Raw genomic sequence first — 20587 nt, forward strand, 5'->3', positions numbered from 1 at the left:
ATTCTTATTATTTCATTAGCACTAAAAAAAATAATATATTTGTAACAGAATTTTGTCCCTAAAGTTCACGTAACTAATGTAATTCCATTCCTAATTATGTCTCTAATGTCATTAGTAACGGAAAAAGTAGATTTAGAGACAAAAATATTTTGTTACAAAAATGATTTTTTCTTGCAGTGTAGTACATGAACAAAATTAAAGACACCCTTTGTGTTTCGTAATAATTCGACCGCTTTGAATTGGCCATGGATTGGGTGTTTTGAATTTTATTTATTTATAAGGTTGTTAAATTTATTTAATGCAGACTATTTAAATAATGCGGATTACATTTGTATTTAATGTGTAATTATTGTTGAAGATAAATTTGGAGATTCAAATTCATTGCAAATAATCCTTTCGTCTCATAACTAGATATTTATTTGCTATTTGCACGTAATTTTAGAAATATTAGTATTATATTGGGCTGTAGGAATAAAGTAAAAATTACTAAAATAACTTTATTATTATGTGTGATATAAAGGTAATGACATTTGTATAATATATTGTAAGTTGTAAGAGTATTTGTAATTTTAGGTAGATAGTACTGTTACTAAAAAAAATAAATTGATACTTTGTTACGAGATCGACTAAAATGAAAAAATAGATATTTTGTTATGGGACAGAGGGAGTATATGAAAAGACGGGGCAACGTAAAAATCCATTTTTTAATTTCATTACTCACTTAAACATTCTTAAAAATAAAACATTGAACACCGAGTGGTTTTTTTTTTCTAAGTTTATTTATTATATTTTTAAAATAAAAATACATTATTTTCTTCATAAAAAAAATATTAAATCGAATCGAATTTTGAATAGAACAAGATTCTCTTATTAATGCAAAATGGCACAAACTTTATAATTTTACAAAATTGCGCCAAATTCTCGTATTTCTAAAATTGCGTTAAACTCTCTCATAATTTCATAAAATTTGCTTCTAATCTCCTCGGTCGTTCCTATTTAACGATGTTTGATACTTTGACAACTGCAAATGAATTTCAATTTATTTTTTTATTTTTTTGTTATATTTAACCTCAAAGAACAATAAAAAAAAATTAGTACAACATAAAAATAACTATTTTCGAATATATTTACTATTTTTTATTGTAATTATAACAAGGAGAATATTTGTATTAAAAGATTTTAGAAATGAATATTTGTTAGATAATGTAAATAACCGACCAATCTAATACTCCTTTCGTCCCATAATAAAGTATCCATTTTTTCATTTTAGTTCGTCCCATAACAAAGTATTCATTTCCTTTTTTTAGTAACTGTACTATCTACTTAACATTACAAATATCCTTACAACTTACAATATATTACACAAATGTCAGTTCCTTTATATCACACATACTAATAAGGTTATTTTAGTTATTTCTACTTATTTTAGTCATTTCTACTTTATTCCTACTATATTTCAATATAATACTAATATTTCTAAAACTATGTGCAAAAAGTAAATGGATATTTAGTTTCGGAACGGAGGGAGTAGTTTAAGCTGTTAGGATACATATTATTTATATATTTATTTACAAACGAAAGTCAACCAAAAATATTCGCAGTTTGACGTGTGCAAGTAGGGTTAGATACAAAATTTCATAAAATAACTTTTGTGTAATTTTATCTTTGATTAATTTACAAAACCTTAGTCCCAATTGCTTAAAATAAATGTTGTCGACATCGCTAGGGGCTCCCCACACGTTATCTTATTTGTATTCTCCTAAATTCATTTTACTTGTGTTTTCAAAATTAGTCTTCTTCTTTTTCTTTTTTATTTTTTTTAATTCTAAAAAATACTACATTTTATATTAATTTCTATTTACATTATATCACATTTTAATTATTTCTAAAATAATTTTGAATTTCAAAATATCTCAAAATACTTTCAATGCTCAAATCAAACGAGTATTGAAAGAAAAGTGGACTAACATTTGGAGGTGAGATTTTTATTTATTTATTTATTTAGAATAAAACACTCCCTCCGTCTACTTACAATGTCTATATATTTTTATTTTGGGACATTTAATTACAAAGTTAACATTTTATTAAATACCCTATTTTTTTTTCCACAAATACCCTTACTTTACATCACATCATTACTTTTACACAAAAAAGTGAAGACAAAAATGTCATTACACTACTTTTAACTACTCACTATAATTAAAATATTATTATTTCTTAAACACCGCGCCAAAAGTAAATGTAAACATTGTAAGTAGACGGAGGGACTACTTTTTTCCGTATGCCTTTAAGGGTCGTATTTATCTTTTGCGTCATTTTACTTAACATTAAAAATATCCATATATTTGTATAATTTTTTGTACAAATGTTCTTCGATTAATATTATAAAACACTAATAGAAGCATTTTTGCGATTTTTTCTTAATTTGTATTATGTTTTGATATATTATTCAAATATCAACACACAAAAAATAAATGAGACATTTAGAATCGGACGGAGATAATATATGTTTATTAAAAGTTATAAACATTTAACAATGGAGTGTTTATTTTGTGTTTTTGTACGCATATATATTTTTTTATGTTAAACATAAAGAATTGTGTTGATAATATAGAAAATAGTAATATTATGTCTCGAAATTTTGACTTCTTGTAAGTGGATAAGATATATGTATTATATATTATGTTAATGAATGTATATATTGTGTTTATAAATTATTTGGGTTAACATTAAAAAAAAAAAAAAAAAAAGGTATAGATAACATAGCCACAACACTATGTTTAAAATAAAAACAAAGGATAATTATATCTTTAGTTTCGTAAATAGAATCCTTTATTATTTCGATTATTTAACTGAAATATATATATAAAAAAATAGTTTAATATCTAATCCACAGTCCATTAAAAAGTTATTTCATCTATCCCACATAATTTGTCTATTCTTTATATTTTGATCCGTCTCACATAATTTATTCTTTCATTTTTTTAAAATATAATTATACACTTTAATCACATTTTAAAATTCATAATTCATAATTTCTTTTTAAATTTTAATTAAACTATTTAGTTATCTTAATTATAATATATAATTATTTTTATTATATAATAATTATGTGTACTAATACACTTACTTACTAATTATATAATATCTAAAATTTCGTACCCTAAAATAAAATGGACAAATTAGCTAAGATTGATAAAATATTTCGTATTGAAATAATGTTCTATGTGTAAACATAGCAGCGGGAGTTGACATGCATTGGGCTAGCCACTTTGAAACATCAAATATTGGTATTTAAATTTTATATTTCCAAAAATTGGAATGATTACAGTGCTGATTTGAAAAATTCAGCATCGAACTGATTCAACATATATTTTTATTACACATATCATATGTTATGTATAATAAAGACATACATTGTTTGTTCATAATTCTATGTGTTATATAAGAGTATATCATGAGCTAAAATCAATTGTTGTATATAGTATGTTATTATAGTATGTATTGTTAATTCATGTATTGTACTTGTATTATATTAATATATATAATGTGATATCTGTAATAATATTATGTGTTACTCAAACAATGTGCTTTTTTAGCACAATGCTAAATTTAAATTCAATATTTTGTAGTCCGTAGCCTATAAAAAGATATACTCCATCCGTCTCATGTAATATGGTTGTATTACTGTAAATACGAGAATTTAGGTAAAGTATAATTAGTAAGTAATTAAGAAGTGTATTAGTAAAAATAATTATAGATTAAGATTAAGATAAGTAAATAGTTTAATTAAAATTACGAAAATTATAAAATTTAAAATTTAAAATGTGATTAAAGTGTATAATTATATTTCAAAAAATAGAAAGAACAAGATATGTGAGACGAACGAAAATAGAAAATAGGGAAAAATTATATGGGACGGAGTAAGTATATATTTATACTATTTCAATCCAGGGTCTATGTATTTATTTTATATTTATATAGTACAATAGATAAATGAAGTGACAATTTGTACTTTTCTAAAATTTAAATAGTATTTTATATGTACTTCATGCATATATGCCTCGTTACAATATCTCCATTAACTACTTATTTTATTTTAATTTATTAATTAAATTGAATTCAAGGGCAAAAAACAATTTTAAAATCCCCTCCAGTAGGGCAAGTAAATGTGCTGGTTTTATCATCATATGCATAACTATAAGCTTTAGGACACTGTTTCTTGAAAATCTCCGAATATTTCGTCGGCGGGCACTTTTCCGGCGTACTATATTCGCCGGAGCAGCAATACTCCGGCTGATTCAGCGCCGTGCACGCGCTCTTACATCCCACAACGCCGCCGCCGGCCTGGACTGCGAATTCCGGCGGGCAGGCTTTGTTGACGTCAGCCGGGCAGGCCGTAGACGGGCAGTTGGCCCCGCCGGGAAGTACGGACACGGGCAGGTTGAATCCGTCGACTAGGCTGACGTCGTAGAAATCTTAGTTGTCGGCGCCGCCCAGGGTGAATTCCGCGAGAGTCATCGGCGGCGCGCCGCCGCTGGCGTTGCACTCGATCTGGCCGGAGCCACAGTCACCGGTCTGACAGGTGAATTTTCCGGCGGTGGTGCAGGTTGTCCGCGCCCAGACGCGGCCGGACCACGGCGGACCGACGATGAGCTGGCGCGACGCCTTCGGCTCCAGGACGAAGCCGGTGAGAATCTTCGCGCCGCTGCCAGCCAGCGTCGCCGGCCATATTGTGAAGCCGCAGTTGTTCTGAATCGTGAAGACGGCGGCGTCAGCCCCTGTAGACATACAAATATATATATATATATATATATGAAATAATTAAATAAATCCATATTATCAATTTACTGTAGAAAATGTGTGTTTGTTTGCATATTGTATTTAAATTCAACTATTCATCCAATTTATTCCCAAAAAAATATCAAATCAAATACTTATTTTTTATTTTTTATATTATATTAAAAATTAATTTTACATTCAAAACATCACATTAACACCTATTTATATTACATCATACAACTATTCAAATTCAAAATTTTTACTATTCAAATCCCAATCTAAAATTCAAACCCCCAAACAAACACAAATATACAATCGTGTAGAATTGAATATTAGCGCAAGAAAAAAACATAGTTGTGTGTAATTGTATACTGAAATATTCATGACCGTGTGACAACATGGTCGTGTATAATTGTACATGGTCGTATAGTTTCCAAGTCAACTACCACATCAACCTAGTTATGTCCACATCAGTCATTTCCGTTAGATTTTTTTTAACAGTGTGACCAAAATGGATTAAAATTATTTATAAAATAATCAAAATTATTTTTTTTTCCTATTATTTAAATCAAAACTCAAATTCTTCATCAATTTCAAACTATAATCAAACAATTTTTGTTTTTTATTATTATTCATGCGATTTAATTTTATTATTATTATTTTTAAATAAGATTTTGTTTACATAAATAGTTTGAGAAAATTTTAGAGATATTCATCATTGGTAAAATATATATATATATATATATATATCAAAGCAAATATTATTCCTCTTATAAAACATAAAATCAAGGTGCATAATACTACTATTATTTTATGTAGAATATTATATCTAATAATCAATTTTTTATTTAAAAATTAAAATACATGCATTTCATTGGTTTTGATTTAAAATTAAAAATACGATTTCGATTTAATTTAAGTAATATATTAATATGATAGGTTATGAAAAATAATATATTTTTAGTGAAAATTGTGTATACTTAATTGTATAGATATATATATTTATATATTAGTATATATTTCTATCTTACTTACCACAAATATTGTATAAAACAATTATACAGAAGCAAAGTAACTCACATTCTAAATAGTATATTGATATGATATTTTACGAAAAAAAATAATATATTTTTATTAAAAAAATTTTAAAAATATAATTATACACTTTAGTTATATTTTAAAATTTATAATTTATATTTTTTATTTTAATTAAACTATTTAGTATTTTAATCTTAATTTATAATTATTTTTATTAAATTATAATTATTCTTACTAATATATGTTTTCAATTATTTACTAATTACACAATATCTAAAACTTCGTGCATTAGCTAAAAGGGACAAATTAGCTTAGACTGCTGGAGTATAAAACAATTATAGAGAAGTAGAGTAACGACATTCTAAATAGTATATTAATATGATATTTTAGGAAAAAAATAATACTCCATTCGTTTCACATAATTTGTTCATATTTTTTAGTTTCGTCCGTCCAAAATAATTTGTTCTTTTATTTTTTTGAAATATAATTATACACTTTAATCACATTTTAAATATTATAATTTTTTAATATTAATTAAATTATTTAACTATTTTAATCTTAATCTACAATTATTTTTACTATACAATAATTATTTTTACTAATACACTTCTTAATTACTTACTAATTATACTTTACCTAAATTTCCGTATCTACGGTAACGTGTCCATATTAGATGGGATAGAGTATATTTTTATTAAAATCGTGTATACTGAATTGTATAAATATATATTAATATATATTTTTATCTTACTTACCACAAATATTGTATAAAACAACTATAGAGAAGCATAGTAACCATGTTCTAAATCCCATTCTCAAAATATTAAATACTCCCTCCCCCGCATAACTAGGTATCCATTTGTTTTTTGCACTTAGTTTTAAAAATATTAGTCCTATTGTTGGAACAATATTTTTCTCCAACTTATTTTTGGCATATGGTTCTTCTTGCTTTTCCCCTGCTGCCTTTTTCTGTTTCCATTCAGGTCATTTCAACAGACTGCCTGCAACTCTGCTGGTCTACTCTTCTCGATTTGGGAACCTTAGAAGAGACAAAAAGAATGAATTTTTGGGTGGTCAACCTTTGACAGAGTTCATGCAGGATTACATCATTCCACTTTCGTGCAAAGGGTTTTAATTGAGTTTGTCCTGTATGCTTTGTTTGGCTGCTTCTTGTTTTGTTTTGTGGGAAGTATTGTGGTTGTTGCATAGGTTAGAGAGAGTGAACTGTTGTGAGAGAAAGTAAGTTAAATCCTCTCAACCCCAACCCTTCCCTTCTCCATGCATTGAAAGAGTGCTTGACACATTTACTTGCCGGAGACATCGTCGGAGGAAGAAGAGATTGGAAATCCGATCAGGAGATTCGTCCAAAGTCTGAGCAACCCTGCTATTTGCTAGTTGTCAGTACGAGTTCGTGACAACTTATACCTGTGGAGGGATTTTCCTAGGTGGTTTGCGTTATAGTATGGGATAAAGGAGTTTTGGGCTGTTTAGTTCATAATCAACCTTGATTAGTGAACTTCTCCTGGATTGGAATCCCCCGGATGTAGGTTGGTTATAACCGAACCGGGTTACCAAATATCTTGTCTTTTATTGCTTTGGATTTTGCCCTTATTTCGTTGACAAGATAATGTTACAACTGTGATTTTACCACGCTTCGGGAGTTGGCCCATTTGGATAAGTGTACAAGAATTTATCGGGGTTGCACTTATTCCATCCCAACATTTGGTATCAGAGCGGTGTTCTCTAAGTTGCTGAGTAGATTCTTTCACAGTTGAAAAGATGAGTAAGGAAGGTCGATCTACATCGAGACCTCCATTGTTTGATGGAACAAGTTATCGAAGTTGGAAAAACAAGATGGAAGCTTTTCTGATGCAACAAGGTGAAGATGTTTCTGAAGCTGTTGAGTCTGCATGGTCTCATCCCATGAAGACCATCCAAGATGAAGATAACAACATCTCTCTTGTGAAGAAACCGAAAAGAGAATGGACTCTCAATGAAAAGTCGGCTGCAATCGCCAACTCGAAAGCCCTTTTCTCGATTTTTAATGCTGTAGATGAAACTCAAGCAAAGCTGATATCCAACTGCAAAGTTGCTAAGGAAGCATGGGACATCCTGGAAAATGCATTCGAAGGGTCTGTACAAGTTCGAGAATCAAAGCTGGATCATGTTGAAACCTTGTTTGAAGGACTGAAGATGAATGAAGATGAAACGATTGCTGATTATCATAACAGATTCATGGATGTTGTGAATCAAGCTGAAGCTCTTGGGATGCACTTCGAAGAAAAGAGACTAGTGAGGAAAATGCTTAAAAGTCTCACAAAAAATTTCAGACCGAAAGTGATTATGCTTGATGAACCACCAAAGCTGAGAAGTATGACATTGGATGAACTGTATGGTACGTTGGTGAGCTATGAAATGAACTATATCGAAGATGAAGCACCCAAAAGCATGGCTCTAAATGCTGAAGACTTGAAGATGATAGAGTCTGATGAAGAAATGGCACTGCTGAGCCGTAAACTTTCACGAATGATTAGTGAGAAACGAGCTGCCAAGCTGAAGTTTGGGAAGTTTCAGAACAAAAATAGCTATCAGGGAGGAGGAACATCCAGTTCTCAACGAAAATACCCTGAGCAGAAACCAATTACATACAACAAGCCAAAAGAAAGATTCGATGGTGAATTTAAGAAGAAGTTTGTGGTGTCTGCAAAACCAGAGACGGTTCAAGAACCTACCTGTTATGGATGTGGTGGAGTCGGACATATTAAATCAGAGTGTCCAACAGTAAAGAAGAGGGAAAAGAGAGTTTATCAAGCCACATGGAGTGACAATGAAGATGGTGAATCTGCTGGAGGTGAGGAACAGACAGAAAGTGATGAAGTGGTGGCATTTATGGCAAATGCTGGTGAAACCAGTAAAAGAAATGAGGAATCCAACCCGAAAGCTGCTGATGAGTCAAGGGAACTTGATGCTGAAGAGTTGATCGAAGCCTATGAGGAAATGGTAATCGAACAGAAGAAAGCTGTAGTGAAGAACAAGGAGATGCTGGAAACAATCTATCGTCTGGAAGATCAAAAAGAAAAACTTGAGGATGAACTTGAAAAACTGAGGAAGATTGCTGATGATAAATCTGCTGAATCACAGAAGTTGAAGTCAGAGAATTTGAAGTTGAAGGATGAAAATGATAGACTTCGGAAAGGAAAAGAAAAATTAGATGAAGTCCTTTCGATTGGTAAACCATTTGGTGATCACAAAGGATTGGGATTCTGTGAATCTTCTCAAAGTAAACCAACTACATTTGTGCGTGGTGGTTTGTTAACTGATGTCAAACTTCCAGAGAAGAATTCAGTATCTGTAAGGAAACAGAATCTAAAGAAGAGCAAAAACAGAAATTGGAACAGATATCGCAGAAGAACTCAGAATGACAGATCGTCGTTATTACAGCCTACTGACTGCAAGTACTGCTTGTATCCTGGTCATTCAGCTGAGAAGTGTTTCAAACTGGCAAAGGATGTTATCAACGGGAAACACATTCGATGGCCTACAGAAGGTCTGAAACATAGCATCAAAGTCAAATTGGTGTGGATGCCTAAGGAAAGTCTGAATCAGGTGGAATGTAATGTGATTTTGTCAAGTCAAGAGTCTACCAGGGCAGATCGATGGTATTTTGATAGTGGTTGCTCGCGACATATGACTAATCAAAAAGAACTTCTGAAAAATTATGTTGAAGACCGAAGTGGAGATGTTATCTTTGGTGATGGTGCAAAAGGAAAAATCAGTGGATATGGCGCTCTTGAAAAAGTAGGGATTCCAAAGTTGTCGAAAGTCTACTATGTTGAAGGACTGAGTACAAACTTGATCAGCATCAGTCAACTTTGTGATGATGACTTACATGTGAAGTTCACGAAAAATTCATGTGAAGTATATGATACTGAACAAAAATGCGTGATGACTGGAGTTCGATCAAAGAACAATTGTTACCTGCTGGAATATCCTCAAATGGAAGCATTGATATTGAAAGATGATGAATCTATGCTGTGGCACACCAGATTGGGTCATGTCAATCCACAGAATCTATTGAGGATTAGCAAAATTGGAGCTATCAGAGGATTACCCAAATTTTCAAAGATCCCGATTACTACGTGTGGTGACTGTGCGAGAGGAAAACAGAAGAGAGTTGTACATTCCTCACTGGAACAACGTTTCAGTAGCAACTGTCTGGAGCTGTTGCATATGGATCTCATGGGTCCAGTCGATGTCTGCAGTCTTGGAGGTAAGAAGTATATCCTGGTTTGTGTTGATGACTTTTCAAGATATACATGGGTAGATTTTCTACGTGAGAAAAGTGATGCCTTTAATGCCTTTGAAAAATTGAGTACAAGGCTTATGAATGAGAAGAAATCAAAGATTGACAGGTTGAGAACTGATCATGGAAAGGAGTTTGAGAATCGCAGGTTTGCTGAATTCTGCAATGGATTGGGAATTAAGCATGAATTTTCTGCCCCAAAGACTCCACAACAAAACGGAGTGGTGGAAAGAAAGAATCGAACCCTACAGGAAATGGCTAGGTCAATTATGCATGCAAAGGGAGTTGCAAAATATTTGTGGGCTGAAGCTATTAACACAGCTTGCTATGTGATTAATCGAGTGTATCTCAGACCCCACACAGAAAAGACAGCGTATGAAATCTGGACTGGAAAGAAACCAAATGTCTCATACTTTCATACATTTGGGTGTAAGTGCTATATTATGAAGGACAGAGATCAACTACATAAGTTTGATGCTAGATCAGATGAAGGTATATTCTTGGGATACTCTCTGAATTCCAGAGCCTACAGAGTTTTTAACAATCGAACAAAGAAAGTGATGGAATCTGTGAATGTGATATTTGATGATGCCCTCTCGGAAAAGAAATCCATACATCCGAGTGATGATGATGATGATGAATCCACTCCCACCAAAATAATTCAGAGTCATCCAGATGTTCAGAATGTTCCTCAGATTCAGAATGATGTGCCTCAGACTGGTGACAATGCTGCAGAGAGCTCAGTCAGATTTGATTGGTCAGAACCAGAGTGTTCAACCGATATTACCACAACCAACTTACAACCTGCAGAGAGTGAATCTGATACTGAAACAAGAAGATATGGTTCCAGAGTTCCACAAAACCATCCAATTGATGCAGTCATTGGTGATCCAAAAGGAGGAAGATTAACTCGAGGTAAACAAATTGATTTTAAGAATTTGTCTGGGATGAATTGTTTTATTTCCACAGTTGAGCCAAAGACAGTAGACGATGCCCTTAAGGATGAATATTGGATTAATGCAATGCAAGATGAGCTGAATCAGTTCACAAGGAATCGAGTATGGTATCTGGTTGAAAGACCAACTGATGTGAATGTCATTGGAACTAAGTGGATCTTCAAGAACAAATCTGATGAAAAAGGGAATGTTACCAGAAATAAGGCGAGGTTAGTTGCACAGGGGTACACACAGATCGAAGGCATTGACTACGATGAAACATTTGCTCCTGTTGCACGTATTGAAGCAGTGAGATTACTGGTATCTGTTGCATGTTCCTTGGGATTTACTCTCTACCAGATGGACGTCAAAACAGCATTTTTGAATGGATGGATTAAAGAAGAGATTTATGTTGAACAACCAAAGGGATTCGAGGATCCTTTTCATCCAGATCATGTGTACAGATTGAGGAAAGCACTTTATGGTCTTAAGCAAGCACCAAGAGCCTGGTATGAGAGGCTGTCCAATTTTCTGCTGGAAAAGAAGTATGTTCGAGGATCAACAGACAAGACCCTGTTTATCAAGTTGCAAGGAAAAGATCTTATGATTGCACAAGTATATGTAGATGATATCGTGTTTGGATCAACTGCTGAATCGTTGAAGAACGAATTTGTGAGATTCATGGAAGCTGAATTTGAGATGAGTATGATTGGTCAGCTCAATTTCTTTCTGGGATTACAAGTTAAGCAGCTAGCAGATGGAATTTTCTTGAGTCAATCGAAGTATGCTCAGAATATGATTGAGAAATTTGGCCTTCGTGATTCAAAGGTTGTCCGGACCCCTTTAGGACAACAGGATAAGCTATCCAAGGATGATGATGGGAAGATCGTTGATCAGAAATTGTACAGAAGTATAATCGGGAGTTTGCTGTATCTGACTGCTAGTCGCCCAGATATTTCTTTCAGTGTTGGCGTATGTGCAAGGTTCCAATCAGCTCCTAAGGAATCTCATTTGAAGGCTGCAAAGAGGATTCTCAGATATGTCAAAGGGACGACTGAACTTGGACTGTGGTATTCGAACAGATCTAGTCTTGATCTTATTGGATTCACGGACTCAGATTGGGCTGGATGTTGTGATGATAGGAAAAGCACAACTGGTGGATGTTTCTATATCGGGGACAATATTGTGAGTTGGAGTTCGAAGAAACAGAATTCAATTGCTCTATCCACTGCTGAGGCTGAGTACATTGCTGCAGGAAGCTGTTGTGCTCAATTGTTGTGGATTCGACAGATGCTGCATGATTATGGAATTATTCAGGATTCATTCACTCTATTCTGTGACAACACAAGTGCTATTAATATTTCCAAGAATCCAGTTCAGCATGGGAGGACAAAGCATATCGACATTCGATATCATTTTATTCGAGACTTGGTAGAAAATGGGGTGTGTGATCTGCAACACATTGGAACAATTGAACAGAAAGCAGATATTCTCACAAAGCCTCTGGATGGAGACCGATTCGAGAAGTTAAGGAGGAACTTGGGTATGTGTTCATGCCCTATCTGAATTTCACTTCATAAGTGAAAAATTATTTATCTCCAATTTATTATGTTTCCATCGATGAATATTGGAGATATATATATATATATATATGTATATTTTTATTTATATATGTAAGGGGAGAAATCAAATACTCTGGAAATAGGACTTTGGGAATCGTGGTGATAAGGATCATTCCAGAGAGAGGGATTTAAATTGCAGAAGATGAAGTGACCTAAAGTTGTCTGCAACGCTGCAGCTACTGTGTCAAGACAGCTTTTTGGGGAATTGATTGACTAAGGGGGAGAATTTGTAATTGAATATTCAAAGGCGTGTACGGATCGTCTCTCTACCCTGGCTATTTCCTTTGGCAGTTGTCGTTTGTGGAGATAACCTCCTCCAGTCACAAGGTTTTCCCTCATTCTTTTCTCTCCTGCGAAAAATCATGGCTCGAAAACGTTTTGGGAATGTTCGTCGCGCCGGAGCCGAAGGTGGTAGACGTGGGCGTGTTGGCACTCGAGGCAGAGGTCGTGGTCGACGAGGTGAAACTGTTAGTCCCTCTCCCGATCCCATGGAGGTTTCTGAATCGATTAATAATCCTCCGCCACTGGCCGAAGCAAATCTGAAGGAAGCAGAGGACGACACTGTTATTCAAACCCTACAGTCCTTGAACGAACAATCGAAGGTGCTAGAGGAAAATGCCTGTCCAAATGAAGGTATCATCACTGGAACTGAAGTTGCTGTTGCTGTTGAAGAAGAGCCCCCAACTACCGCTGGCGAAGCCCCCATTGAAGAACTCGAAAAGGTTGCTGAGGAGCCCCTGGTTACTGAAGAAGTTGAAAATTCTGGTGATGCTGAGGAAGTTGTTCCACCACACGTCGCTGAACATGAGGTCCCTAACACACAGATAGATGAAGTGGTTGCTGAAGAAGAAGTTCCTACGGAACAAGTTGTTCATGGAGTTGACACAGAAGGTACAAATCTTGAGCCTCGTTCTTCCTCTGAAGATCTTGATGCTCTCATTGACAAGGTCGTGAGTCAGCTTCCTTCTCAAGATAAGGAATCATCTTCCGAAACACCTGGACCAGACACAGTCCCTGAATCTCCGTTACTTGGAAAAATGGTGGAAGGTAGTGAAGAGGTTGTTGCGACATCAGAACAACAACCTTCTGCAGAACAGGCAATGGAGACTGAGTTTACTCCATCCTCGTCAAAGAGACAACCCTCCAGAAAGAGGAAGTCGTCTGCTGGTGTTCCCGGGTCTTTTCGAAAACGGCTCAAACGATCTTTTTCAAAGAAAGTCATAAAAGGGAACAAGTCCAAAACTCGTCAAAAGGCTCTCGGATCTCATTCCATTACTGCACAACAAGCTATGGATACTATACACTTTGATGATCTTGCTGAAGTGTTTGAGTACGACATTCTCGCCGACCGAAAATTTGTGATTGAAAAGAAATTCACGAGCAATGAGCATGTGGAGGTTGGTTTTTCCGATTACCTGCGCCGGAAAGGACTGTTTCACTGGGCTGTCAAACTGCGGAAGTACTGTCCAAAATTGGTCAAGGAGTTTTACGCTAACCTTTCTGCTCATGTCTTAGATCAAGACTCTCCCTGGTTTCATAAAGCTTATGTGCGTGGCAAGGTTTTTGAGCTAAGCCCGCGGGTCATCAACAAGCTGTTAAAGCTCCCTCTTGACAATCCTGAAGAGCTTCCCTCTGATCTTCTGAAAGACTCCACGAAAGATGTTGCCCTGTTCCTGTCCTCACGCAAGTCAGTGGACTTTGGTAGAAAAGGACTCAGTGCCTCTGAGCTTTCACTGAGATTTCAATGTCTTTTCCGTCTCTGCTCCAAAAACATTCTTCCAACCAGCAATGGAACCACTATTGGTTCTGAAATGGGTAAACTAATGTATTCCATTGATCGCTTTTGTCCTAACATTAACTTTGGTTTTATTGTGATGTCAAAAATGGTCAAGTTCTCTCGCGGTCAAAAAACGGAAGGTACGAACCTACCGTATCCTGCCTTGATCACACTGTTGTTGAAAAAGAACGGCATTGTTCCGGATTCTGCCGAAGACGTCATCAACCTGGAGGTGTTTCAGCCCAAACCGAATATTCTCAGTCTGCACAACGACATTACTGACGACATCCCCCGAAATGCGACCGAACAGCTTCTTGAAGCCCGACGAATTCTTCAAGAAGTGGTGCAAGAACAAGCGGCCATCCGCATCACTCTGGGTGAGCATCGTCAGAAAATCATCCGTGCGGTCAACCTCATGCCGAAGATTGGTTCTGTTCTTGCTGATGAAGGGGAGGACCCTTCGCTTCTCTGATCTGCTCGTCCATCCCTTTTTGGCATCTGCTCTCGAGGGGGAGAGATGTGCATGAGATGTACATGGTGTTTGTGTGTTTACGGCTTTGCTACTGTTTCCTGTTGCTGACTATTTCATTCCATTCGCCAGGCTGCCTGTAGCCTGTGTTTGTTTTCTGCTGGCCTGTAACAAATTGATAACTTACTGTTGGTTGTTTGGATTGTTTGGCTTGGTGTGGGAGTGATTCTCCTGCACATTGGGCGAAGTCCCATATGCCAAAAAGGGGGAGAATGTTGGAACAATATTTTTCTCCAACTTATTTTTGGCATATGGTTCTTCTTGCTTTTCCCCTGCTGCCTTTTTCTGTTTCCATTCAGGTCATTTCAACAGACTGCCTGCAACTCTGCTGGTCTACTCTTCTCGATTTGGGAACCTTAGAAGAGACAAAAAGAATGAATTTTTGGGTGGTCAACCTTTGACAGAGTTCATGCAGGATTACATCATTCCACTTTCGTGCAAAGGGTTTTAATTGAGTTTGTCCTGTATGCTTTGTTTGGCTGCTTCTTGTTTTGTTTTGTGGGAAGTATTGTGGTTGTTGCATAGGTTAGAGAGAGTGAACTGTTGTGAGAGAAAGTAAGTTAAATCCTCTCAACCCCAACCCTTCCCTTCTCCATGCATTGAAAGAGTGCTTGACACATTTACTTGCCGGAGACATCGTCGGAGGAAGAAGAGATTGGAAATCCGATCAGGAGATTCGTCCAAAGTCTGAGCAACCCTGCTATTTGCTAGTTGTCAGTACGAGTTCGTGACAACTTATACCTGTGGAGGGATTTTCCTAGGTGGTTTGCGTTATAGTATGGGATAAAGGAGTTTTGGGCTGTTTAGTTCATAATCAACCTTGATTAGTGAACTTCTCCTGGATTGGAATCCCCCGGATGTAGGTTGGTTATAACCGAACCGGGTTACCAAATATCTTGTCTTTTATTGCTTTGGATTTTGCCCTTATTTCGTTGACAAGATAATGTTACAACTGTGATTTTACCACGCTTCGGGAGTTGGCCCATTTGGATAAGTGTACAAGAATTTATCGGGGTTGCACTTATTCCATCCCAACACCTATATTGGAATGTAGTAAGAATAAAATAAAAATGACTAAAATAACTTTATTAGTAAGGTGTGATATAAAGATAATGATATTTGTGTAATATATTGTAAGTTGTAAGAGTATTTGTAAGGTTAGGTAGATAGTACAATTACTAAAAAAGAAATAGATACTTTGTTATGAGACAAATTAAAATAAAAAAATAGATAATTTGTTATGGAACGGAGGGAGGGAGAGGGAGAAAGTAATATTTTTTAAAAATATTTTTATTTGTATATTTATAGAGTCAGCACACTAACTTTTATTTTCGTAACTTATCTACTAACATAATATAAATTGATTGGATAATTAGACGTATACGAAAAATAAATTAATAAAATCGATTTTTTATTTATAAAAACAATAGAAATTGAATCACAATAATATAAAAAATTTCTAGAGATTATTTAATTGGTCAACAAGATACAAATAACTTAAAATAAATAAATAAATAAAATTTATAAGGATGGGCTTAATTGTGATTTTTTCATAAATAAAAACACGTAAAAATAATTAATGCAATTATAAAAATTTAAATGGGATTAAATTTGGTGGTAATTTACGTATCTACCTTTTAATTGCATAAGCGAAACATAATAATGACTTGCTAAAATAATAGTAGAATTAATTAAATTTAATTAATTGATTTTTACGTTATAAGTATAATGCAAAAATAGTTCTGTTCACTTTATATAATGTTTACATTATTTTGCCATTTTTTTTATGATAAAATAAATTTTTCTAAAAAAATATTAAATTAATATTTAACTTATTTATTATATTATATTAAAATTTAATTTTATATTTAAAGTATCACATCAAACGATTATTTTAATTCAAAATTTTATTATTCAAATTTTTAAATATATTTATTTGAATTTTTATTTAAATAGTATTTTTATATAATATTTTTATTAAAAATCATTCCGACCAATAGTATAATTTTGAGTTTGAAATACAAAACAAAATGTAACAAATTGGAATGTTAATTTGGGATATAAAAAATAAGCTAGTTTCTTAAATTATATTTCTTTTATCCGCTTCAAAGGTCACATTTATTTTTGCATCGCTGTATTTAACATTAAAAATCTTCTTATATTTGTATAATTTTTTTTACAATTTTTTCTTAATTTATATTATGTTTTGATATAATAACTATGAATGAAAGAAACCATTTGTTATTTTTTGCATATGGACAAATATGCTTTTCATTTTCCTGCAGCAAGTTTTCCTTTTTCAGTAGTCTGATGTTGCAGAAAGGCTGTCTCTGCAATCCTGCTGCAGTCTAATTTTGTGGGCTTGATTTTATTCATTGTGTTTAATCTTTTAAATGCCCACAAGAGTCAAACATGACAGTTTGGAAATTGTCAGACTCGTGCAGATTCATTGAAGGACACTCTATCATTTTCTACGTTAAGGAACATTAATGTGAGATGTGTTCTTTCTAAGGTTGCATGATATAGACAACCAAAGGAGAAAATGTTTGGTGGTGAGTGAGGTTTGAGAGCCAAAATATAGAGAGAGAAATTATTGTGTGTGCTCTCACCCTTCTCCTTATTTTCCCAATGTTTTGAATTGTTGTTTAACATTGAAATCCATCGGAGAGGTTGACGGAGATCGGATAATGGAGTTCCAACCGGAGAGGATGATCAAACTCTGAGCTGCTTTGTTGTATGATCATTGTCAGTACGCGTTTGTGACAACGTGAACTTGTGGAGATATTTTCCTAGGCTAACCATGATAACTTTTTGAGTTGAAGGAGTTGTGGTTGTTTATGTCCTTAATCAACACTGATTAGTGGAATACCTTCTGGATTGGTATATTCGGATGTAAATTGGTTGATAATCGCACCAGGTTAACAAACACCTTGTCTCATTATTGTTTTATGTTATGCATTGTCTTTCGTTGTTAAAACGTTGTTATAACTGTGAACCGCCCACACTTAGGAAGTTGACCCTTTAAAGCGTTTGAATGTGTTTTGTTCGATAAATCACTTTCCCAACAATAACTAATATTCAAATATCAACACGCAAAAAGTAAATGGACCCTTCAAGCCGGACGAAAATAGTATATATGTTGAAAAACAAACAAATATTCATATAATGTTTGTTCGTTTTTTTTTTTATTTTTGTTTTTTAAATATTTCCGATTCGTTGGGTAAGCATTTATTCATGTACTTTTTACACATAAATTTTAAAATATTAATATTTAATCATTTTTAACTAAAAATATTATTATTATATTTGTTTTTCTTACTCAAATATATCTCTTTCATAGTATAGTAATAGTAATAACATACTATTACAAAATAATTTAGTTTTTACATAAATTACAAACATACCGTTACATATATACATAAAGTTTAAATGACAAAAATATCAAAATTATCTTACATATTTTTACCAATTAATAAATACATTATTTTTTAATAACTATAAAAATACAAAAGTATACATTCATCCGGGGCAAAGATAGTATTTTATATGTCACCCTCACTGATGTCATACCTCATCGATCACATCGAGCAAGTCACCCTCTTACTTATTTGCGTGATATCATTGTTACTCTCTGTCATATTATCTCATCATGAGTCTAGGTCATTTCGTGAGGCGAGTGCTGATCCATTGTGGCAGCAAGCTATGACTGAAAATTGCATACTTGGGATTTAGTAGATTTGCTTTCTGGCAAAACACCTATTTGGTGCAAGTGGATTTTCAAAATCAATACTATTTCTCATAGTTCCGTTGAGCACTACAAGGTGCGTTTGATGGCTAAGGGTTATTCTAAAAAATATGAAGTTGACTATGAAAAGACTTTTGCCTATGTTGCTCGTCTCACTACTGTTCGTTGTTTTCTTGTTGTTGTTGTTATTCGTCAATGGTCTTTTCTTCAGTTATATGTCAAGAATGAATTCTTACATGACACTTTGTCTGAAGAAGTTTATATGACTTCTTCTCCAGGTTTCCCGTCTTTTGGAAAGTTTTGTCCCTTACATCGTGCTTTATATAGGTTGAAGTAGGCCCTTAGGGCCTGGTATGGCCCATTTAGCTCTGCCCTATTGGAGTTTGGTTTTACCATATGCGCCTACGATTCCGAATTATTTTTTCGTCGTTCTTTCTTAGGGATAGTTATCCTCTTACTTTATGTTGATATGATCATCACGAGAAATGATGCATCTGGAATTTCTGATCTACAGACATATCTTAATCAACAATTTGATATGAAGATCTTGGGTCCCATTCGCTATATTTTGAGACTTGAAGTTTCTGATTTTCCCGATAGTTTCTATTTGTTTCAAGCTAAATATGTCTTTGATCTTATTTCTCGAGCTGGTCTCACATACTGTCAGGTAGCCTCTACACCACTTGCCTATAACGTTCGAGTTACACCTCACGATGGCTTTCTCCTTGATGATTCTACCCTATTTCGTCAGTTTGTTGGGAGTTTAATCTATTTGGCTATTACTAGACTTGATATTGCTCATGCAGTGCATATTGTGAGTCAGTTCATGGTTTTTCCGAGGACCTCACACTACTCTGTCGTCTTACATATTCTTCGCTATGTGAAAGGTACTCTTCTGCATGGATTACATTTTTCATCTCACTCCTCTTTGGCACTAAGTAGTTATTCTGATGCTAATTGGGCTGGGGGACCGTACCGATCGTCGTTCTCTCATTTCTTCGCGCAGCAAAAAGCAAACTTTGGTTTCTCGATCAAGTGTTGAGTCAGAGTATCGTGCTCTTGCTCACTCTACATCAGAACTTTTATGGCTTCGTCGACTACTCACTGACCTTGATGCCCTTCAGCCATTTTCTACGGCTCTTCACTGCAATAGTTAGAGTGCTATAAAGATGACCCATAATGAGCACAACAAGCATATTGAGCTTGACTGTCACTTCATTCTGCAGCATCTTATCAATGGAGGAGTTCATCTCGCGGTATCTTCTGCAGATCAGACAGCAGATATCTTCACCAAGTTTCTTCTCTCTAACCGCTTCCGATTGCTCTTGGACAAACTCAAGTTGGTTTCTACAGTCTCATTTTGAGTTTAATGGGGTGTTAGATTTAGATATCCTCTTATTAGATTTAGATATCTTTTTTATATTATTTGATACTATCTATCTTAGTTTATGCTCGAATCCACTAATATATATACTCTTGTATTTCCTTATTTTGGTATTATATAACTTCATAATTTTTCCACAAATTTAGGAGACTAAATGAAAAGTTGCATACCTAAAAATTTAATACTCCTTCCATCATTAAAAAAAAAAAGTTCAAAACTTTTGATATAAATTTTAATGTGGTGTGCATTTTTTATTATTTTTATAGTATATATATAATTTTTTACTAAAAAATAAAATTATAATAATTTCAAATGACATACCTCGAAAAAAGTGATCATAATTTTTATATGATACAAAGAATAATATTTATAGATAAATTGATGAGATTGTTATAATAATATATAAAATATAATTTTTTTCAAAAAAAATTATATTAAAAGTACAATTATTCAAAAGAAAATGAATAAATTA

The 20587-nt window shown here is 33.9% G+C and overlaps 1 protein-coding gene and 1 pseudogene across 1 annotated transcript; one reads left to right on the forward strand and one right to left on the reverse strand.

The window, feature by feature from the left end:
• Positions 1 to 4122: 4122 nt before the first annotated feature.
• On the reverse strand, positions 4123 to 4791 carry LOC127250837 (thaumatin-like protein 1a; annotated as a pseudogene).
• A 14025-nt stretch (positions 4792 to 18816) lies between these two features.
• LOC127250838 (uncharacterized mitochondrial protein AtMg00810-like) lies at positions 18817 to 19773 on the forward strand. The gene is made up of 2 exons (XM_051274265.1): positions 18817 to 19009; positions 19172 to 19773. The coding sequence occupies exons 1-2, from the start codon at positions 18817 to 18819 to the stop codon at positions 19771 to 19773; spliced, it is 795 nt and encodes a 264-aa protein (XP_051130222.1).
• Positions 19774 to 20587: the final 814 nt, after the last annotated feature.

The sequence above is a fragment of the Andrographis paniculata genome, unplaced genomic scaffold (assembly GCF_009805555.1).
Source record: "Andrographis paniculata isolate CXL003 unplaced genomic scaffold, ASM980555v1 Contig38END, whole genome shotgun sequence".
Lineage (NCBI taxonomy): Eukaryota > Viridiplantae > Streptophyta > Magnoliopsida > Lamiales > Acanthaceae > Andrographis > Andrographis paniculata.